The sequence below is a fragment of the Cenococcum geophilum genome, assembly GCF_001692895.1.
Source record: "Cenococcum geophilum 1.58 unplaced genomic scaffold K441scaffold_32, whole genome shotgun sequence".
Classification (NCBI taxonomy): domain Eukaryota; kingdom Fungi; phylum Ascomycota; class Dothideomycetes; order Gloniales; family Gloniaceae; genus Cenococcum; species Cenococcum geophilum.
The window spans coordinates 241,966-264,116 of NW_027137590.1; the positions used below are offsets into that span (position 1 = coordinate 241,966).

The 22,151-nt window shown below is 48.9% G+C and overlaps 8 protein-coding genes across 8 annotated transcripts; 4 read left to right on the top strand and 4 right to left on the bottom strand.

Annotated features, from left to right (window-relative positions):
* Positions 1 to 542: 542 nt before the first annotated feature.
* On the bottom strand, positions 543 to 944 carry K441DRAFT_662974 (uncharacterized protein). Its single transcript, XM_067649125.1, has one exon. The coding sequence runs from the start codon at positions 855 to 857 to the stop codon at positions 654 to 656; it is 204 nt and encodes a 67-aa protein (XP_067501860.1). The 5' UTR covers positions 858 to 944; the 3' UTR covers positions 543 to 653.
* Positions 945 to 3,618: 2,674 nt separating this feature from the next.
* On the top strand, positions 3,619 to 5,592 carry K441DRAFT_570244 (uncharacterized protein; the record flags this gene model as incomplete). Its single annotated transcript, XM_067643906.1, has 6 exons — positions 3,619 to 3,875; positions 3,980 to 4,181; positions 4,236 to 4,300; positions 4,353 to 4,658; positions 4,785 to 4,947; positions 5,146 to 5,592. The coding sequence occupies 6 exons, from the start codon at positions 3,619 to 3,621 to the stop codon at positions 5,590 to 5,592; spliced, it is 1,440 nt and encodes a 479-aa protein (XP_067501861.1).
* Positions 5,593 to 7,222: 1,630 nt separating this feature from the next.
* Positions 7,223 to 8,681, bottom strand: K441DRAFT_688329 (Pkinase-domain-containing protein; the record flags this gene model as incomplete). The annotated part of the gene is made up of 3 exons (XM_067652173.1): positions 7,223 to 8,143; positions 8,189 to 8,468; positions 8,617 to 8,681. The coding sequence occupies 3 exons, from the start codon at positions 8,679 to 8,681 to the stop codon at positions 7,223 to 7,225; spliced, it is 1,266 nt and encodes a 421-aa protein (XP_067501862.1).
* A 3,411-nt stretch (positions 8,682 to 12,092) lies between these two features.
* K441DRAFT_570687 (WD40 repeat-like protein) lies at positions 12,093 to 15,430 on the top strand (the record flags this gene model as incomplete). The annotated part of the gene is made up of 3 exons (XM_067643936.1): positions 12,093 to 12,268; positions 12,339 to 15,001; positions 15,057 to 15,430. The coding sequence occupies 3 exons, from the start codon at positions 12,093 to 12,095 to the stop codon at positions 15,428 to 15,430; spliced, it is 3,213 nt and encodes a 1,070-aa protein (XP_067501863.1).
* A 724-nt stretch (positions 15,431 to 16,154) lies between these two features.
* K441DRAFT_570473 (dolichyl-phosphate mannosyltransferase polypeptide 2) lies at positions 16,155 to 16,570 on the bottom strand (the record flags this gene model as incomplete). The annotated part of the gene is made up of 2 exons (XM_067643919.1): positions 16,155 to 16,334; positions 16,469 to 16,570. 2 exons carry the CDS (start codon positions 16,568 to 16,570, stop codon positions 16,155 to 16,157), a joined length of 282 nt encoding a protein of 93 aa, XP_067501864.1.
* A 269-nt stretch (positions 16,571 to 16,839) lies between these two features.
* Positions 16,840 to 19,699, top strand: K441DRAFT_662982 (MIF4G-domain-containing protein). The gene has a single exon (XM_067649126.1). The coding sequence runs from the start codon at positions 17,218 to 17,220 to the stop codon at positions 19,483 to 19,485; it is 2,268 nt and encodes a 755-aa protein (XP_067501865.1). The 5' UTR covers positions 16,840 to 17,217; the 3' UTR covers positions 19,486 to 19,699.
* Positions 19,700 to 19,856: 157 nt separating this feature from the next.
* On the top strand, positions 19,857 to 20,219 carry K441DRAFT_180430 (uncharacterized protein). Its single transcript, XM_067640367.1, has one exon. It carries the CDS (start codon positions 19,941 to 19,943, stop codon positions 20,163 to 20,165), a length of 225 nt encoding a protein of 74 aa, XP_067501866.1. The 5' UTR covers positions 19,857 to 19,940; the 3' UTR covers positions 20,166 to 20,219.
* Positions 19,896 to 21,546, bottom strand: K441DRAFT_662983 (uncharacterized protein). The gene has a single exon (XM_067649127.1). It carries the CDS (start codon positions 21,434 to 21,436, stop codon positions 20,273 to 20,275), a length of 1,164 nt encoding a protein of 387 aa, XP_067501867.1. The 5' UTR covers positions 21,437 to 21,546; the 3' UTR covers positions 19,896 to 20,272.
* Between the last annotated feature and the right edge of the window lie 605 nt (positions 21,547 to 22,151).

The window sequence follows — 22,151 nt, forward strand, 5'->3', positions numbered from 1 at the left end:
GCCTATGGTGATCAGTATTCTGTTTGGTCCGCGGGGAAGGTGTGTGGAAGCCGGTAGACTGTTCTGGTCTTCTCAGCCCTTGGTCGCGGATGGGATCAGTTCCAGAAAAAAACGGACATCCGGGCACATGAGACTGGCGAGGGTGGATCAGCGGGGATAAATGCGTGTATCTTGCAGAGCCCCCACGGCTATCAGTTCGACGTTATGCATCTAGAGAGTGGTGTAGGTTGTGAGGAAGGAACTTCCACAGCTACGGATGATGTCGTGCGCATGTGGTTGAATGCTCACTAGTCACATTCACTCGAGCTGATCAAACGAAACTGTATCAACTCAGGGAGCGCTGAAGGACGAAGAGACAATTCAAGGCAGCTGAGTGGCTGGGTAGTTGGGCACCGTGAAGCGCGCTCTCGATCAATGAGTTGCACCCGAGATTCGATCGCGTTGGGGAAATTAAGAGTGAGTGTCGTCAATGGACATGTCTCACAGATCTAACCAATTTACGAGGAGCGCCCGGCCATTAATTTTTCTCAGCCTTGTCTAGAGCTTTTTGCCGGGATAGGCCAGTTCATGCGGCAGGCAACACGCTGAGCACTGGGGAGAGCCTCCCATGAAGCGCGGCTCCTCGTCGCTGGCGTTTAATTCCGAGTACGCCATTATAGAGATTTTGCAATCTTTGTAAACTTCGTATAGTCGCTCAATCTTGAAGTTAAAGCCGTCGATTGAGCCTTGGGAGCCGTTCGGTTGCAACCTCCATATTTGGTATGGAGGCCCATATTGTAACCGATATAGGGCTCAAATCTGAATATGAGGTGGTTGTTCGGTAGATCTAACGACTTTTGAATCTGAAGCTCCTCCATATCGGTAAGCGCGCAAGTTTGCAAGCTATATATAGCTTCGAGCTCCGATTCTATATTCTATATCAATCTAGAGCTCTCATATACGCACCAAAGTGACGACTTCTCATAATATGACGACTCCACACGCCCTAACCGCGATGTCGCTGTCGTATTTGTAAGCCTTATATAATATCATTATCTTAGCCTTCGTGATCGCGACAAGCTTATTTTCAGGGCATCGCGGGCGTCACTGTAACTCTATCATGGCTCGTACGGGAGGTGGGCGAAGGCGTAGAAAATATCGGTCGCAGAGAGGGCGTTGGCCAAGGAGGAGGCTCTATTACTACACCAAAGAAGGGAGTCGCGATAGAGGCCTGGTGGCAGAGAGGGGCTCACTCGAAACAGGCGACACTAAAAGGCGCACAGATTGAACAGATTATGATGTGGAGGCAATTTAATCAACACTACGACGGTTTCAGGCAAAAGTATTGTACATTGTCGGCGCGTTGTAGGTTCCTTGCAGAGCATTTTTACACCAATAAGAAAGCCGGGTTGCATAGAAACATGAACCTTCTTAATTTTCCTCCTTTTTTATTTGCCGCAAAAGTGTATTAAAAACAAGCCACAAGCCACCCAACCCCCTGCAATGCACCGACAATGTACAATACTTTCGACGGATACCATAGTAAGTGACTTGCATACACCCTGGCTTGTAGATGCGTATAAAATCGTTCATAAAAAGTCTCTCTACAGGGGATCCCTACACATGCATAACGCAGGGTTAAAATACTTTGTAAAATAAGACAGTATTTTAACACTGCGTTACCTCGTTTATACACTTATATCAGGTAAAGTTGCTTAGTAATCGTTGCGATCGATCGAGCCGTGACGTAGTTGTGGAGACGCAGCTCCTTACTGCCCTCATTTTCCTCACGATCGGATCACCTATATCACAACTTTTGGAGGCAGTATATAGTGGTGATCAAGGCGTGATCCTGGGGCAGCGGCTCTCGCAGAGGCTCAGAAGGAGGTGATCACAATAAGGAGGCTCAGTGATAGATAAAAGGATAAGAAGCTGAGCAGGCTGCAAATCACCACAAGGAGCTCGACATAAGATAGGCTCATTATACGATTTTGAAACCTCGGAAAATACAAGGTTCGGCGTCAGCTCGTGCAGAAAGCTCAGAGCCTCTCGCCCAAATCAGCATCCTCTAAACCGTATTCGAACTCCTTGCAGGCCTCCTAAAATTAGCTCCAATTGGTGTGAAATCAATTTATTAGGACGTTGTTAGGGCGCACCACCAAAGCTTCATCTGTAGGCCACTAGGGCTCCTTTTTCTTCTTCAGAGCATTTCCTGAATCTTCTTAGCAAATTATTCGTGCGATGCCGTCTGAAGCAAAAGAGGGGCGGGACGGAAGGCCCTGCAACAACCTTTCGGGGCCTTTTGGCACGGAAAGACGGGGCGTGACGCCTCCTCACGCCCAGACTGCATGCGGCGAGTAGAGCAGTATGTAGCCGGTGAGGTGGTTAGCCTCGTGTTCGTGCGCTGCGGTAGGGAGACCTTGCGAAACTCTCCCTGGAACGGGAGAGCAGAATATCGCTAATCAGCGCTGAAGGAATAATCGATTTATCCAGCTGATCAAGGCAATCCACCCGTAGAACACATTCCATGGCTCTATGATGGTAGAGCACGAATATATGACGCACGTAAATGACGGGTCAAATCGTCATCACTACTACTATGATATGTGAGCAAAAAGATAATTGGGTATCATCCGATTGGTTCTATTGGCTTTGCCCTTATCGATAACCGTAGGACTAATTTTACCAGGCGAAGGGATACGAGCTTTGTGGGAACGAAAGACGCCATAGGTCGTTAACCGAACTGGGATTGCTTACCCCAGGTATCCGTTAGACTAAACGCCATCCGCCGACCACACCCTCAGCCCACTGTTCATGTGCGCAGCGCCGGCGGCGCCGCCGCCGCCATGGCTTTGCCCTAACCGTAATGGAGGTCTTTCATGCATGCAAAGAGTGCCATATTTACGGGGCTCGCATGGGGCTCGCTGGCAGATATATGTGCCATGCGCCGTCTCCGAACATATCGTCTTGTTGCACCCTGCTGGCTACATAATCGCCTTCGTGTCTCTAAAGCATACGAATAATTGTTAGTCGGGTAAGCGTTCAGACACCTCATCGATACATGACCGAGGTAGTACACTCCGACCCTGGCTTCGTCGTTTTCTGGTCCTTCTTGCTTGTACCACTTGATCCTAGCCTCCCTCCTCCCAATCCCAGGAATACAATCTCAGCTGCTGTCTTGCTGCTGTGTATCCTTATATTCTTCGGCTATCTCTTCGACGTGCTTCCGATCAATTCCACTATCCAAACTGAGCATCTGCACCCATTTTGGACTGGGCATAGCTGACTGCACGTTTCCTCGACAATTAACTGCCGTCAAACGCCTATTCCGCATCGGCAGACAGAACCAGACTTGTACCCTAGTTCGCTCGTTTTCGTCCACGACAAGTACCTTCGTCCTCTCCTTTCTTCCGCATCATTACTAGGCTTTTTAGTCCCATGAGTTTATTACCCTGCGATGTTCAGCCGCTTGCAACAGCAAATTACGTTACCTGATTCTTGACGCTCTCTGTTGCTTAAGAATCCTGCTTCCACCTGTTTTCCACCTATTCGGATACCCTCGCAGGTTGTGCAAAACCAGGGGCAAATACCCTCATTTTCGAGTCTTCTTTAGCGCCTTCGCCCGTCACCATCGCCAAAATGCCTTTCGACGCAAATCAAATGCGGGTCATCGAGCTCTCGGAAAGGACCATGTCCGTTTTCTCTCTAATCGGCTCACTCTTTATCATCTCCACATTCATCGCCTTTCCATTCTTTCGAAAACCAATTAATAGACTTGTTTTCTACGCTTCCATTGGAAACATCCTCTGTAATATTGCAACCCTCATCTCGACCTCTGGTTTGGATGCTGGCGAATCAAGTTCTTTATGCCAATTTCAAGGAGTGCTAATTCAATGGTGAGTTGAAAATTATAACAACTTCTTTGTATTTGTTAAATCTTGATTTTGTCGGACTCGAATTTTAATTAAATTCAGAAAAATCTAACTAAATATCGCTCCAGGTTCATTCCTGCAGATTCCCTGTGGACCTTCTGCATGGCGTTGAATGTCTACTTGACATTTTTCAAGAACTATGCTGCATCAAACCTCCGTAGTCTCGAGAAATGGTACCTAATATTCTGCTACGGAGTACCGCTTGTACCAGCGTTAGTATATCTTCTCCTTGACGCAGGTGGTAGATACGGAATTTATGGCCCAGCAACAGTATGTACCAATAGCCATATAGTTCCCCACCGTTATTTATTAACGATGATCTAGATCTGGTGCTGGGTTTCAGTGAAGTGGGATTGGATGCGAATCGCTTTTTTTTATGGTCCTGTCTGGTGAGCATCCTACGTCTAAGTCTTGCATGAAGAGCTGCTAATAATTTTCTAGGATTGTTATTGGAGTTACAACAACTATCTACGTTATAACGGGCAAGGACATATTCAAGCAACGTGCTGCGCTCCGTGCATTCTCCAAAAATCCCTCAATACCACTTCCTGTCATCGAAAACCCATTTACCGCTCCAAATTTAGCTGCAGTCACTAAAGTCACTGAAATTAGAGTCACCTCTGAGACGATTAGACCGGCGTCACTAGACATGATCACTAAATTGCCATCTTCGGAGAACGGCTCACGAAGCTCCTTCTCCAGCACTCGAAAGTTGGGCTCTCGGGGATCATTAATAAACCAAAACTCGTCCAAATATTCTCGCTACGAGAAGCCAGCCAATTGGCCTTATAATGCTCATATCACCGCTGACAAATCTCACATTCATGATCAAAATCCATCCACGAAATGCACCACAACTGTCACGGTAGGCAGTCCCGTTCAAGTGACGGAAGACGATTACAAGCTACGAAAGATGTCATCAGCCGGTCAAGCCGGTGTTCGACGGCGGAACAATGCGGCCATGGATGCGAATACGGCAGCTTGGGGCTACGCGAAGGTCGCAATGCTCATGTTTGTGGCGCTGTTCATCGTTTGGGTGAGTTTACCGATTTTTTTATTCCGCTATTATTTTATCCGTCTTGGCTTCACGCAAGTTTTAGCCTCAACGGTTCCCTGCGTTATTATTATAGAAAGGAATTGGCTTTACGAACGTTATTGCGGTTCTGTTCGGTACAGCCTGACCGAACAGACACATTTATTGGGGTGTCGGTGCGTGTACTAATGCGGATTGCAGGTGCCATCGACTGTCAATCGTGTCTACTCCCTTGTACATCCGGACAATCCTCTCTATGTACTCAACCTTATGTCAGCGCTCGTGCTTCCGTTACAAGGCTTTTGGAATGCGATGATCTACATCGCAACATCCTGGAGCCAGTGCGGGATAGCAGTTCGAGTAGTATTCGGCGCGCGGCGACGGCGGTTGGGTTCCCCAACATTCAGCAAAAAGATGACACAAGTACGGCAGCAGCATAATCTTCACCGCCAGAAGCGTCAGGACAGCACTGGCGAGATGAACACGCAGGATGCCATGGACATGGACTCTCACTTCGACCTCCAAGACTTCGATGTTGACACCGAGCATATGGTCATCAAGACGGTACCGCGCGAGCGCCAAGCCAGCGACCCCTTCAACAAGCACGACTCTACGATCGCGCTGCCATTGTCGCCGCGCAAGAGCTGAAGCCCGCTCCGCAGACGCTCAATTCTCTTACATCATCGCACAAACACAACCATATCGGTCACATCCCCTCCCTGCGGCGGCCCCCCTCGCACCTGCGTTGATCTGGCAGGCCGCCTGCACAAATCGTGCAGCCTCTGCCCTACACATACATACGCGGTGCGACCACGCCCGCCGCGGATCGCTGTGCTTCCTGTCCTACTGCCTCTAACGTCCGGCATCCGGCACCGCGCTGGACCCCGCCTTTCGTTACCGGCGGGTCGGGCCGAGCGCTTCCGTAATTGGTCTGCAGTTTCTTTCTGCAGAGCGGTTTGGGTGTGCGGTTGGGTTATGGTTTCGGATACGCGGAGATAATGGCTTGGCGCGCGGGCGTGTAGGACTAGTTTGGGTGGTCGGTTCCCATGCGAGGGGTGCTCGCGATGTCGGCCAGGCTGCCAGAAGTAGCTCGGGAGGAGACAACGGGATTTATATCAACTATGTCACTTCCCGGACTTTTTGTGGAGACTGCTGTGGTGACTCTTTTGCGTGACGTGAATGCACGCTGTGAGATTAGAGCTGTGGTGCTGATGTGAATGATAGACTGGTTACGTCTGGACCTGCGCCACGCTTTAGTGCTGTTTGGAGCTGGGAGGCGGATGGGGACGGCTGCATTTATGCTGATTTGGCAGGGGTTAGGACTGCGATGATATTGCGGGACGATGGGAGGGATTCGTGCGGTATGAGGTTATATAACGATCCTTATGCGGCTGAGCTTTCCTGTCTGCAGCAACGAAGCTAAGCAGAAAGGCTAACAGTAATGGCGGTTTCTGCTCTGGGCTGTTGCAGAAGAATAGCTAGAGCACACTTGAGTACATCGCGTTCTTCTAGCCCCCCTAGGTCTCTAGTATACCGCTGGAAGATTAATTTGGTAAGCTTGCGACAACCTAAGACGCAAACATAACTAAAGCTGATATATCATCTCTTATGTGAAGAAAGCACAAAGAAAGCATTGCTTACTCGAGGACAAGTTTTACGGTTATGTTGAGCTTTACTTCCATTACAGTCGTCGTTAAACCAGCGCAACCTCTGGGTAATCAACCCTGAAGTATTCTATGCGCCTTTGAGCATCTACTCAGCTCTTAGTGTCCCACCTGTGCACTTGCGGATGGCTTCAGATACTTAAGAGAACTCTGAAAGTCCCGTTTAGGTTTAGTTCTGAATTACTTCAGATGTTGATGGAAAATTCGCATAGCTTTAGAGTATAACCATGGGGAGCAGATTGCAGAGAGCATAAAAATCATAATTCCGATGATCAGTAATAAGATGTGAACGCGATGTCTTCCTGGATCTCAGAGAATAAACCCGCACAGTTCAGGTATTTGAAACCCTAACCTCCCGAAAGGCCCACAACGCCTTCAACGCTCAGCCGTGCTCTCCCGAAGCATTTTCAAAATCAAAGAACGCATCCATCTGACTGTCCTGCCGGTTCGTGTTCTCTAGCTCACTTTTATTCCCTCCGCTGCCGTCGACGATGCACCGCTCGGCCCCATCTCCCCGTTTCGGGTTCATCGCCAGCGTTGCTGTCGAAGCTAAAATTTCTGGTCAGCGACATCCGCCAAGACGACAATGTGATGCGCGGGGGATTCCTCTTATTTTAATAAGCACCTTGAGGAATCTGGAACCCGCCACCCATCTGCGCCTGCTGAGCCTGCGCCTGCGCCGCTGCCATTGCCTGAGCGTGCTGTTGCTGTCGCTGGGGCAGATCGTTGAACCAAGGATGGTTAAGAGCTGCCGAGGCTGAGATGCGCATTTCCGGTCGGAGCTGCAGCATGCTGTTGAGGAGGTTCAAGCCAAGCTGGTCGACTTGTGGCAATATGAGGCGCAGGTCCTGCGTGGCGAAGACGTGGAAATTTGGCTTGTATTCAGGGAACTGTGAAATGCCAGGCCAGGAACGTTCGGAGGGTGTGCCCATCAGTCTGAATATCTTTTGAAGCTGATCTTCGTTGGTAGTGCCTGGGAATAGCGGCCTTCCAGTATACATTTCAGCCATGATACAACCAGCTGACCAGATATCAATGCTAGTGTTGTATGTTCTGCTCCCCAGGAGGACGTCCGGAGCACGATACCAGAGCGTGACAACTTCATTTGAGAATGTATTGACTGGGATGCCAAAGGCCCGTGCAAGGCCGAAGTCCGCCAATTTCAGCTGACCCTTGTTATTAATGAGTAGGTTTTGAGGCTTGAGATCTCGGTGGAGGACGCGGTTCTCATGGCAGAACGCAATACCACGTAGAAGTTGGTACATAAAAGACTTGATTGTGACGGGGTCAAGTTGGCCTCGGTCACCCCGAGAATCCATGTACTTTTTCAAATCCTTGTCCATGTACTCGAATACTAGCATAAGTTTATTTTCGGTATGGATGACATCGTGGAGGGAGACAATGTTTTCGTGCTTAAGTTCTTTCATCAAAGATATCTCGCGGATGGCCGTTGAGGGTGTGCCTTCTTCCGAGTCCAGGTGGATTTCTTTTAACGCAACAAATTCGCCCGTCTGGCGATTCCGGCCTTTGAAAACCTAGTTGGTGAGCAGGAGCTCAGAGGTAGATTAGAGTTATCTTACTGTAGCATATGTCCCCTCGCCCAACTTTTCCAGTTGCTGGAATGAACTGGGGTGTTTTCTGTCCATTATTGCAGGTATGTGTCGGCCACCACCCAAGTTCCTAACGCTTATAGAAGAGTCCGTTCGGTCGTCAAGAGAGAGAGTCCTAACGTGCGTAGGCCTGAGCTTTCCAGGAGGTGGCCGGCAGGTGTACTTGGGGTCCCAAAGGATTGCGCTCGCAGTGGTGAGTTGGTTGGCGATGGCAAGCGGTGATGGAGGGGTTGTGTTGGGCGACGGGCGGCTGGTTGGGGGGGCCGTTTTGGCGGCGAAAGTTTATTTATAAGGGACGGTCTTCCCTCTGCTACTGCTGGGACAGTAGGCGGAAGGGAAGGCGGGTATTTATTCCTGGTGTGGTACTACCTTTGTGTTCTTGTCCGCTTTCGACTCACTGTTTCGTTTGGAGTGGGGCTAATTCGCGGCGGCTCGTTGGCGCCTGGACGGACCTGAACTCCATGCGCCTATCGTGAGCCTCCGTTCATCTCTGTATTATTTTTGGCTTCTCCGTAACTCCTTTGGACAATGCAACCATCAAATCTCATTTCCCATCATTTCCAAGATGCAATAGCACAACTGCGCCCGTTATGGGCCTTTATTTTCTGGCTTCAGCTTGACTGGACACTCTGTCCCTTCGTGGCCAATGCGCTGCTGAGAAAGGCGTCTACACGAGGAGCCCATTCGTGAAGTCCTTACCATACCATATGGTTTGTGAATGAGCATCCTAAGTGCTCCACAATCTAATTTACAGGACACTTGTGTATTTCCCTAAAGTCTCTAAAGTCATTCACGAGGACACAACTAAACCACCGAAATTCGTGCGCGCTTCAGCAGCATATAGGATACTTCTCGGCCAGCAATGCCCTCCGCAGGGGAGCCCGGTCCATTTCAGATGGAACTGTGACGGTTCACGTTTTTGGGTGAGCGTCGACAAACATGTCTTTTGCTCCTGCCAATTCAACCACATCGATTTCTTTCCAGAGTGACTTCCCAGCGTCTTGTCACCTTTGAATTAACAGGTTCTACCATGTTAAAGGCAAGAGCCATCATCCAATGCATTGTCTCTGGCGCAACAGCGCCTGGAAGGCCTTTGGAAGATGGTCTCCTCACACCCTTCATCTTCTTCATGCAATAAACGGCTCTATGTCAGTATTCTAGTTTCGCCGCTCGTTTCTCGAAAATTCTTACTTTTGTATCCGTTCGCCCTTCCAAGGCCTGATATTTTCCATACTGCGTTCACAATCGTTCAAGATATTCTGCAATGGCTTCCGGAGGACGAAGTCGCACCAGTAACATGGACGAGGCGCACCCCTCTATAAATCACTCTAGAGACCGAGTTTCTCCGACAAAGATATACAACCCGAACTTGCAGACGAAGACTACGAACCCAGTGACGAATCAATGTGCGATGCTTCTGAGTCTCAGCTTACACTAGCACGAATGAAAATAATCACTCAAATGAGTCTCCTGCAACAGCTTAAGGTCGCACAGTTTCGAGGAAGCGAAGACTAGTATGTGCAAATCTGGAAGCCCAAACTGGAATTATCGCCCGTAGGGCCGAACGTAATCGCTCAACCCAGTCGTCTATAACGATTCGAGATCGTATACACTTGAAGAGCGAGCTTGTATATAACGATCCGGAGGTAGATACTGAAACCGTGAGGCCCAGACACGATTTTGATCAATATTGTATGGACCTTCACGAGGCGCTTTCTACCTCTCCAGAGGATGCTACCGAAAGCCAAAGGGCTTCCCAGTTGATTGAGCTGAGCGCTCAGCCCACCCCAAACATGCGCGGTGGCGCACACAGTGAAATGCGCCAGAAGGTCAGAGAGTGGCTAGCTCGCCACAGGCAAAAGCTGAAACTGAACAAAAAACTTGAAGGGCAACCTCAAGGTATCCAAGTCGGACAGAGGACTCAAGATGGAGGTGAAATCATAATGCTCGACCTGAACCATGCTAATGCCTTCCAAGGCAATACAGAGCTGGTAAGGGGTACGTTTGTGGCTTCAGCCCGCCTGTAGGATGGACTAACAATCGATAATCAAGAGGGTACTGTGACTAATATTCAAAATGAAACATCTGGTGGCGATGAGAGGGCATCTAATAATCAAGAAACGCCTCGTGGTAATCCAGAGGAAGCCCGAAAACAGTTTTGATAGACTTTAGGACAGTCTTGGAAAACCAGGGACGAGCCAGGATAAGCCAGAGGAAAATCCTGACGACCAAAACTGCAAGAGGAGCCCCGGTAATCTATGGCTGTCGATTGATCATCAAAGCGAGTCTCTCCTCAATCGATACATTAGGATAAAGGGGATAAAGCGTCGTGTGAACGATCTCTCCCTAAATGTCTACGAAATAGAGACTTTCTACAGGATTTAAAAAGTCTCGTCAAAAAGTTGGATGAGCACATCCAGTTCTATCGTCTTCGCCCTGCTAGTGAGTACTCGGCCCTAACCTATGCGAGATGGGCTGAATTTGATGGAAATCAGGTTCCGTTAATGGGCCGAATTCGCATTCACATGGCACTGATAATAAATGATAGAGCCTCTCTCTGAAGGCGACGATAGTACAGATCCAAATCTGGAATTAGAGGAAGATAAGAAACTACAGGAAAGCTGAGCATCAAGCGGAAGTGGGCCCACAGAGAGAAGCAGAGCCACAAGGAAACGTAGAGCCACAAGGAAACGCAGAGCCACACGGAGAGGCAGATCAACAGGGAAACACGGAGTCACAGGAAGGAGATCCCCAGTGGAAGGAGATTGGGTAGTGTGTACTTATGTTATTTAGCATTTCTTTGTAGCATAGAGTAGTATCATGGTGTCGTTTTCCGAGGTTTACTATTTTACTAATTTCAAGAGAGCCGGGAAACGCTACCCAGCATTTAATCTTATATCTACAAAGTGATGCCAAGACCTAAAGTCAAACACAGGCCCCTTTGGCACGTTCGGGAATTCTCCTCCTCGATTCACTGCTGCTCGCGTACCTACTCTGCGTAATACGTGCTGAAGCCATAGGCTTTACAGATATTTGCTGGACTGAGAACCTACTAGAATTAAAGATTAGAGTGCCTCCGGAAGCCGATAGCTTGTTAAGCGTAGCTGCGGTCCGGAAATATAGTAAATTAAACTCCTCGATATTATTGGAGGCAATGTTTCAGATAGGCGTAGGGCTGAATTATGCCGATACCTACTTCAATCATTATCTATATGCTATAAAGCATCCTCAAAACTTCTTTTATTTCAATCTGGACCTCTTAAAGGATGATTTCTCGTATTAAGGCCGCCCGTTCGATATCGAGGGACACAGCGTTTCTGATAGGCGTATGGCCAGGGAATCCTTGCGCGACATGCATATCGTCAGCCACTCCCGTAGCCTTATACTACATCTGAAAGCCCCTTTGCAGAAGTTTAAAGTCAATATTGATGACTATTGTCTGCAGGTTTGCTGTTAGCAGATTATTCGCCCAAAAAAGTAAACTCTATCAATTGTCGTGAGCTGCAGACACGTGAAATTCGGAGGTCTACCGAAATGGCGGGGGCGGAAAGTTTGTGGGCGTTGAGGTCGGAGCATGCGAACAAATATCGACAAAGACGAGCAACATTCTCTTCAGCCTCATCACTACACGACAAGCATCAATCGTGCCGCAAAGAGTTCGTCTGATTGCTCTTGAGTAGCAATGCAAAAGAGGCAGACGGAACCCGCCCTTGACCGCCACCTCACGAGACTACCCGATTGAATACAGCCGTGCAAGGCAACGAATCAACGAGGCTTGAAGCTTGACAACCTCCAACTCAACGACTCCTTACTTCGTTCCTCTCATTACACGATCCATTTTTAAAGCCTTCATAGACTTCTTCTCAAAGCCAAGATGAAGAAGGACTCGAAATTAATCAACACTGTCTACGACCGCGTGCTCCAGCGGGAGCTTGGGAACGAGAGGCGATACTCCAAAGTGCGAGGCATATACGGTGATAGGAAATGGATTGATAATTTGGACATTGTGAACGAACTCGCTGGCCACTCGGGATGCGTTAACGCTTTGAGGTTGGTTTTTGATTTCGAAGCTGGCAATTCTTTCCTATGCGAGGCTACCCTACTAACACATAATCTTCAGTTGGTCTCGTTCAGGTCGACTGCTTGCTTCTGGTTCCGATGACCAGCATGTTAACATTCACTCATACCTTCCAGAGTCGTCCTCATCGCAATTCAGTCTCGCAACCACGATCCTTACTGGACACGTTCAAAATATCTTCTCTGTGAAGTTTATGCCTTATTCAAATGACCACACCATAGTAACGGTAGCTGGAGATGCAGAAGTAAGAGTCTTTGATATTGAGTACTCAGGCCGCTCAATATCAGGCTCGTCATCTACCACAAACGCGAGACCATCCGAATTAGGGCTGCATAATTTTAGTGATGGGGTTCGAGTACTGAGCGATGGAGACACCAATTCGAAGGTCTTTCGATCACACAGTGACAGAGTCAAGAGAATTGTTACGGAATCATCCCCATTCTTTTTCTTGACGTGCTCGGAGGATGGGGAGGTAAGGCAATGGGACACTCGCCAGCCATCGTCATTCTACCCCCCTCCTAGAGAGGTCCCGCGATGGGCGTCTGCATCCTCGGCTTCGGATAATGTCCCGCCGCCACTCATTTCATATAAACGATACCACTTAGACCTCAACACAATCTCATGTTCTCCCAGCCAGCCTCACTACATTGCCCTAGGCGGTGCGCATCTACACTGTTTCCTCCATGACAGACGCATGCTTGGCAGGGATAAGCTGGCCGAGAGAGGAGCTATGCTTGGATCACCTAGTCAATGGGATGACCGTGATGATGAGCTGATGGGGCAAGCTACGCAATGTGTCCGGAAATTCGCTCCAAACGGACAAAGAAGGATGAAACGAACCGACAATGGACACATTACGGCCTGCAAGATCAGTGATGCGAATCCTAATGAGATGATTGTCAGTTGGTCAGGAGAATGGATTTATAGCTTTGACCTGTTACGTAGCCCGGATGCCAAAGATCAAGGCGAGGAACCTAGGTATAGGCTAGCCAAGGAGAAATCATTAAGAGCCAGGGAGTCCAAAGCTCGGAAACGCAAAAGACAAAAGTCCGGTTCGATGGTCTCTCATGAAGGTCTTCAACGAGGGAGCTCACGGCAACGAACCGAAAGTACTCAAGACTCGGAGCACGACGAAATGGCCCTGATGGTCCATTTCGGGAATGGACAAAGCGAGGAAATTCCAATTGAGCCAACTAGACCACGTAGTCCACATCTAGAGGTAAGGGAACCTGCACTTCCAGAGTCAGAGCGACAAAGCCACCGCATTGGGAGAGACACAGTAAAGATACGGACGAATATCTTTACGCTTAAAGAGGCTAAGAAAACCTCGGAAACTGATCCAACTGGCCATGCTTCGTCTTTCACGTCAGTTATTGGCTTGGCTGCATCGATTTTGCCAGAGATGGACGAGATTATGCGGACATGGCGCTATCCCGTTAACCCTCACGCAATGGATGTAGAATTCCAGAATGGACTGCGAGATAATCGTGCAGTAGTTCGACGCTTTGTGCAGGCCTCGGGAACGCTAGCACGAGTGTTGGGGGGCAGATTACGTACAGCTGGTTCGGGTGGTGCTCTCATCTCAAAGTATTTTACTTCCATACACCCAGCACCTAATGAGAGGCCGACGATCTCCAAGCATGAGCAGTTTGGATACGATTTTCTAAAGGCTATCTTGCTTTGGCTTGATAGTGGTGTTGGAGCGCTCTTAGAGGGTTTCTCTATTTCATCAAGGACTAACCCTCGCTTCCCAATCGAAGAGAACGCGAGTGTCGATGTGGTAGATGATGTACTCATTCCATACCTTCTTCAATTGGCCAGCGATGATCCAGTTGTCAATGTTGATGCTTCGAGGCTTGAAGTTAACGAAAATCGTTGGACATTCGCATCGGAGAAAGCTGCCGTTCTGTCTTTTGCACAAGCGCTCAAGATACCTTTTGCTGATCTCTCGAGTGCTGTGGTTTTGGCCTCGCCTGCTGAGGGTGGCGCGGCGTCGGCTAGCCATATTCATGCACAAGATCGTCGTACAGCGCTCAAGTTCTGGGCGTTCAAAGTAGGCAGAGGTGTGCTGATGAATGCGGGCAAGGGTATTAATTACAGATTCGCGGCTCGTGCGTTTGGCGGGCAAGGGAGGCCGGATGCGAATATTAGGGCTGAAGAATCGGCATTAAGGGCTCGGCAAGAGGATGTTGACCCAGATGAAGAGGAGGACGTGGTGGTGAATGCTGAGATAGTCGGTAGGCTTTGGGCTGAAGAGAGTGGGGAAGGGGGATCTTCGCAGCAACAGCAGCCAGCGGAAGGGAACGAGAGTGCCAATCCCAGCAATGCGGCCGAACAGACAACAGCTGCCTCTGACGACAGTGATTCAGATGGTGACCTCGATATTGACGAGGACGACGATGGTGACGATGACGATGAGACGGATGAAGACGAAGAGCAGAGCGGACGGTTCATCTGGCGCTCGGCCTTCGAGAGACGCAAACTTCGTGAGCGAGTCGAGATGGATGTGCCTTGTTCCCCGCATATGAATGTTTATCGCGGACACTGTAACGTCAAGACAGTGAAAGATGTCAATTTCTTTGGCTTGCAGGACGAATATGTGGTTAGCGGCAGCGATTCGGGCCACATCTTCATCTGGGATAGAAAGTCCTCGCTGCTACTTAACATTCTAGAAGGCGATGGGGAAGTTGTCAACGTTGTACAGGGTATAACACAATTCCTTCGCATAAAATCAACTGAAGTCGGTTAACCAATGTCTAGGTCATCCCTACGAGCCGATGCTGGCCGTCTCTGGTATCGATCATACTATCAAGATATTCTCCCCTGATGCCCGCGCGAGGTATAACGCACGCAATGGGATAGGCATTCGCCCGGCTGATCCCACTACCTTCTCCTCACTCGGTTTCGGCCGTTCGAGACGGAGGCATGTGCCTTCTGTTCCAACATCTGAGCCCGCTGTGCCGAGAAATACGGGAGAAGAAAGTGACGATGAGGATGCTGAGTCGAAGATTGCGGTGAACGGGTTAACTAGTAAAAAGTGTATGCATCTCGAGTATCAGATTACGAGCCAGAACGATGTTGATCGCAGAGGGGGGAATCGCGAGGCGTTTATAACTGTAAGTTGCATATCCTAACTCCTCTCTCGCGACGTCGCGGTAAGAGAAAATTCACTACTCTAGGGCTCCGACTAATGCGAGGACTATCTTATTGTAGAGGTCAATGCTAGCACAGTTGGCCCAGCGAATTCACGACCGTGTCGGCGAGGAAGACGGTGATGGGGAGGGGACTGGCCCAGTTCTTATTAGTGATGACTGCACGGTGCGTAGATCTCCCTCTTCCTTCATATCGCCGTACTACAAGACTGACTGAGATGATAGGTCATGTGACGAAATCTTACGATTCTAGCCTTCAAAATTTTCCTGATTAGGGAATACATTTGGAATTGGGCAGCACCGCATGAGAAATTGCCGCGGCTGGAAGGCGCAACTTGGCTTACATGATTTGGGAATTGAATGAATGAACTAATGCATGGATGTATAAATTATAAGGAGACCGATCAAGAGCACAGTCTATAATCATACTGTTTTGGGCCACTTGGGCAGAAGTTTCTTGAACGCTGAGACCAAGATATGCAGGGTCAACATTTTAATCGCACGCGAGCTACAATAGTTCGTAATCCGACTCAATTGCGTTGACCAAACATACACCATACATGCTTTTCCGAGCCCTAACCTCGTACGTGGTATTACATCTACTTATTCCCCAGTACACCCCCGCCACGCGCCGACACCCACTAATTCTCCCTAAACCCCTAGTACACGCGTCCCTTCAAACAGGATATTTTCTGAACAGAGATAACTAGTTCGCCTTCTTTGCCTTCGCTTTCAGTGCTTTCCGCCTGTTGCTCCGGATCATGACGACGGAGAGGAAACTGCCGACGACGGTGCTGAAGAGGAGGATCAGGATTACGGGAATACGGATGGCCCAGACGCGCGGCGGGAAGAGGCTGTGGAGAGACTGGTCTTCATCGACGAAGGGCTAGTTGGGTATTATTAGCGGTAGATCTGGGAGTTTTGGGGCAAAGGCAAGAAAAGGAAAGGTAATGTGATGAAATACGGCGGGGGGAGACGGGAGCGAGGAGAGAGAGGTATTTAGAATAGATTGGAATGTACCATAAGTAGGGTCCAAATGGTGTAGTAGAGGAAGACGGCGGATGCTGCGATGAGCATTGCGAGGCCAACGAGGCGGTCCAGCTGGTGAATTTTGTTAGTCATTTATTTTCGAATTTGCAGAGCGGAATTTTGGGTGTATGGAACTCACCATTGTGAGGTATTTTGCTAAGGGCGAAGCGAACGGAATATATAAAATCGAGGCTAGAGAACGTGCTATTGTTTTGGTGGCTATGTTACTCTGGCCATTTTGGTGATGGTGTTGAGGACGGGTAGGGGTCTCGGAGGTTTGAGTTTCGCCGTGCTTGGCGTGCCCGGGCTGCTTCTTCAAACTTTAAACTTCGTGTTGTACCCTGACTTCACGAGTATTCTAGGTCGCGAGCTTCGAAGCTCCCTTACTTCGCGCTGGTGTTTATGAACCCGGTCGCCACTATTTTCTTCTTTAGTTTGTTCCTATTCAGAAATCTCTTGACACTCCTGCTATCCAGCCACGCGTTCTGCATACCTACTTAGAACTTTTGCCAGACTGCTAACTAGCAAACATCGTGACGCCCGCTCTCACTCCAAGGTCACGACGTCCCCCAGCGGCCATCAAGACAGCTTGTACCCTCGACTATCTCAGAGCTTCCACCGCTGCGACTGAGCTCTAAAACCTCCGGACTCTTCTCGCCGCCACCTACCCCCGAGCGCTTAGCGCACTAACCACCTTACCACGACGCCTTCAAATTAGCTCTCTACTCCAATAACTTATGATGGAAGTTGCTTCTGCGGTGCGCGTTCCATCTCCCGAGCCGCCGCGTAAGCGCGACCGCTCTCCGTCTAATACTGGACCTTCGAAAAGGCTGCGTGGCGGATATAATAATCAACCCGATGAATTCGAGCCTCCTCCGGCCCCACAACGTGAGAAAGGCTATGATGCTAGATTTGCCATGCTTCAAGAAGCCATGAACGCGACTAGGAAACCTCCCGTCGATGACTCTAAGACGCGCGCTGGTGGAGCCTACATACCCCCTGCCAGGCTTAGGGCCATGCAAGCTGCTATCACCGACAAGACTAGTCCAGAGTTCCAACGTATGGCTTGGGAAGCGTTGAAAAAGTCCATCCAAGGCTTGATAAACAAGGCCAATGTTGCGAACATCAAAATGATCGTCCCAGAGCTTTTTGGAGAAAACTTAATCCGAGGTCGAGGGTTGTTCTGCAGATCTATTATGAAGGCTCAAGCTGCTAGTTTGCCCTTTACACCAATTTATGCGGCTATGGTTGCAATCGTCAATACCAAGATTCCTGTCCTTGGCGAACTTCTGGTTAAAAGGCTTATCGTACAGTTCCGTAAGGCTTTCAAGCGGAATGACAAAAAGGTTACTCAGTCTGCTGTCACATTCCTAGCGCATCTTGCCAACCAGCAGGTTGTGCATGAAATTCTCGCGGCGCAGATTTTGTTGCTACTACTGCACAAACCGACGGATGACAGCGTAGAGATAGCAGTTGGACTTACCCGAGAAGTTGGTCAGTTTATGGAAGAGATGAATGGTGCAATAAGTAATGCTATCTATGATCAATTCCGCAACATTCTCCATGAGGCGGATATTGACAAGAGAACACAGTACATGATTGAAGTCCTTTTCCAAGTCAGGAAAGACAGATATAAGGACAATCCAGCTATCAAAGAGGAACTTGATTTGGTCGAAGAGGAGGATCAGATTACTCACAGGCCGGGTCTTGATGATCAAATTGAGGTGGAAGATGGACTAAACGTCTTCAAATTCGATTCAGAGTATGAGGAGCACGAGGAAGCTTACAAGAAGCTACGATCGGAAATCCTAGGCGAAGTAGATGGGAGCGATGAGGAGGACGAGTATACCGATGAGTCATCTGAAGACGAAGAGCAGAAAGAGGAACGGGAGTTGGAAGTCAGAGACCAGAGCAATGCAGAGCTTGTTCACCTACGGAGGAACATCTATCTCACTTTCAAGAACAGTGTTGGATTCGAAGAATGCTGCCACAAGCTTATGCGCATTAATCTCCCCGCTGGACATGAATCAGTGCTTCCGTCCATGGTCATCGAAACAGCCTATCAAGAACGCACATATGAGAAATTCTATGGCTTGGTAGGCGAACGGTTGTGCAAGCTCAACCGCATGTGGACCGATCTTTTCGAATCCGCCTTTGCTAACCAATACGACACTATTCACCGCCGCGAGTCGAACCAAATCCGCATTATCGCGCAATTTTTCTCGCATCTCCTTGCCACGGATGCGTTGGGCTGGCATGTCCTATCGGTTATCCGAATCAACGAAGATGATACAACTTCTAGTTCTCGAATCTTCATCAAAGAGCTCTTCCTGGACCTTTCACAAGCAATTGGAGTGAAGAAGCTGGTGGAACGATTAAAGGAGGACGCCTTACAGCCTAGCCTTGATGGCATTTTTCCCACAGACGAGAGGCGCAATACCACATTCTCAATCAATTTTTTCACAGCTATTGGCATGGGTGTACTAACGGAGGGCATGCGCGAGTGGCTCAAGAACAACGCTCCAAAACCGCCACCGTTACCCGAGCCGGAAAGCGAGTCAGACTCGGAAAGTGTGTCGTCGTACTCATCCTATTCAAGCCACGCTTCTCACTCGCGCTCACCTTTTCGTTCTCGCTCCCGCTCTCGTTCTCCTCCGCGCCGCCGCCTTCCATCCCGCTCACCAACTCCTCGTCGCAAGCGCTATGACTCGGAGTCCCCATCACGCTCTCCCTCTCCTCCGCGTCGCAGGCGCTACTCTTCATCCCGCTCACCCTCTCCCCCACCGCGAACTCGACGTCGCGATACTTCGGTTTCTCCTTCACGCTCTCCACCTCCGCGTCGTCGACCCCGCTCTTATACCCGTTCACCATCTCCACCTCCTCGACGTAGTCGGTATCGCGATTCGGAGTCACGGTCTCGTTCCCCGCCACCGCCGCGTCGTCGGCGTAATTCATCGTCAGTCTCCCGTTCCCCGCCTCCAAGAAGGCGAAGGAGGAGTGACTCGTAGTCGGGAGAGTTGGCAATTCATGGCTCAATAGTTTCTAAGTGGCTTGCAGCATACTCCTTGCACTATGGAAAGAGAGTTGAGCGAAATTATAGGGAAATTCTTAGGGGGCTATGTAGAGATTTTTTCAAGTCCTCATTTTGGTGCGGATAGCAGATTTTAGAACGCGGAATATCCATTGTAGATAACTTGTAGGAAGAAATAAATTGTTCACATCACTAAATTCTGATTATGTTGCTACTTACCCACTTTTAAATATAATGTAGACGTTATGTTGCTAATAATCCGGGGTTACTTGGTCACCTGTGTGGCTTGACAACTTTGGCTTCAACATAACGTCGGCTGTGATTTTGAAACTTCACACTTGATATATGCACTTTACAAATTCTACACACTGTGCATCTGAATGTTGAGGTCAATGTGCAGAATAGGTTCAATACTTCGTACTCGTTTTAAAGATGGTGTCCCCCACCCCTCTTTCACCGTTACTGCTATTCAACTTGCTAGCAACGAAAACAAGTCTGTACAGATCAACACCCAAGCCATCAATACGGTATACAATAGTTTCAAGCCGTACAAGTCTTCACCCCGCGCTTTTTAATCGTAAAAGAGCTTTTCTATGGCTCAGGCCCGAATTCGGGTGTCAATGCCTTCTTACAGTCTTATTCTCAGTCCTACTCTGATCCAACATCTCTCAATCCAAAACTATCCAACCGTCGAAAGATCAGCATAGTGGTCTGGAATACCAAGCATTATTCCCTTATTTCAACTCTTCAACTAGTTTCATCTTTCACGTTTGGTGTAACAATTTCCGGCATCCTCTATGGCCATATCTGCACCAATGTCCAACCACACACCCCTCGTTGCCATCACTATCCAGCGTATAAAGCCTAACAATTTGATCGTCTTGTCTCCGCTGTTGGGCGGGGATGGGAGCTAGCATTGGCACCGGCCGGAACACAGGATTTCTAAGGAACAGTGGCAGTCTCCGTCTTTTCCGGGATGGCCGTGGTTGATTGGCAGCAGCACCTGGTCCAACGTTCATGATGCCTGCGATGCGAGCTTCTGTGTCGCCGGACGGTCCCTGTGGTGCTGGTGCATCGGCCCATGTGGTTGATGGAGTGTGACTTATAGGTGCGGCCTGGACCGGGTTATTTGCGGATAGAGATGGTGGCGTTTCTTGAGATGATGAGAATGCGCTATTGGGGTCTCGGACGCCATCACAAATTGGGTCTGACTCCCGCGCTACAAGATCTTGTCGATGAGGAAATGTCTCATCCGCAGACGACACGCGCTGGCTCTGACCGGGCGGAGATGATCGAACTGGTGCTGCAACTGGTGCTGAGGCTGTCGCTGGTCTTGCCGACAGCGTTTTGGCCAACCCAATGCTAGAGACGCTTGTGAGGAGCCTAAAATTAAAACCTTTCGCATCCGTCGGGGGATCCTTTTCCCACAATTTTTTGCAGTCGATCCATTCCGACCCCAATGGTTTTCGGCTCTCATCTGTTCTGCTCTTAACCGATCCACCAACCTCATACCACTTTTGAGCACTCTCCGCCTCCGTTTGCATACTATCCCTCTCTGGAAAGGTGAATTGAAAACTCATCGGGTCGGAAATTTTACGGCCTCTGTGGTCGTGCGTTATGTCATATTTGCTCTCGAAGATAGAGCAAAACCGGCTAGGTTTGTAGGGGCCTGGCGGTGGCGATGGGGTTGTGTGCTTTTGCTCAACAGCTATTGGCATGCGAACTATAGCTTGAGTATGATTCTCCCGACACTTCTTGGTCTCATCTTCCTGTTCAGCCCCTAAGACCGAAGTGGTTTCTTGTTCGGTTTGCAAGGGAATAGCTGTCTCTTCAGAGCTAAGGGTGCTCGACGGCTCGCCAGGTGATGCGGTTTGAGTGTCTGAGGTTTGCTCTACCTTGTCGGCAATCTTCTCTACGTATGTGGACATTTCGAAAGCCTCAAAGGTTATTCTAAAAGCGCTTAAAAAGGAATATGGGATTTTCAGGCAGCTTTTCTGACAAGAGTCATGTAAATCGAGTGCTCGACTTGCGGCCTTTGCGCCTCTTCCTGCTGTGGTGTGGATGCTGATGAACTATGCACAGGAAAAAGTTGTACCTTTATACAAAGCTCGTATTACGGATTGGGGAAAGTATGACTCGTTTATCCTTTTTGCTATTTCACTTATTCTATCTGCGTGATCTACGCTCTGATGAACTATCATTGCACTAAGCTCTGCACAGACCCCCCATAGAGTTATCCCTCACATTTTCATGTTCCGAACCATGGCTTAGACTGAGCTCAAGGATTATCATATCATTAAAGGCTATTTAGGGCGTGTAGCCTGCGGTGTACTCTAGTCTTCTCTCCCTAAGTCTTGGCACGTGACTTCGTGTGGTGGAGTTTGCAGTTCTTTTACACGTGACTTCCCATTTATTTTTATATCCGTTGTATTATACTACGTACAATACTGCGCATGCAGCCTCTAGGCTATGGCGTTATAGCTCTGTATACATGAATCCTCCCCAGGCAGCTTAACATGAACTAGCTATGTCCTAGTAGTTTATAAACCCCTAGGCTAGGGGTTTACAGCTCCTTGGTAAAATACTAAGTCACTAGCAACTATTAGGTAATGAGAAAACGGTAGAAAAAATATAAATTCCTGC

Excerpts from the sequence above, each read along its gene's own strand:
- K441DRAFT_662983 (XM_067649127.1), bottom strand. The coding sequence starts at position 21,436 with ATGTCCACATACGTAGAGAAGATTGCCGACAAGGTAGAGCAAACCTCA.
- K441DRAFT_180430 (XM_067640367.1), top strand. The coding sequence starts at position 19,941 with ATGGTGTCCCCCACCCCTCTTTCACCGTTACTGCTATTCAACTTGCTA.
- K441DRAFT_662982 (XM_067649126.1), top strand. The coding sequence starts at position 17,218 with ATGGAAGTTGCTTCTGCGGTGCGCGTTCCATCTCCCGAGCCGCCGCGT.
- K441DRAFT_662974 (XM_067649125.1), bottom strand. The coding sequence starts at position 857 with ATGGAGGAGCTTCAGATTCAAAAGTCGTTAGATCTACCGAACAACCAC.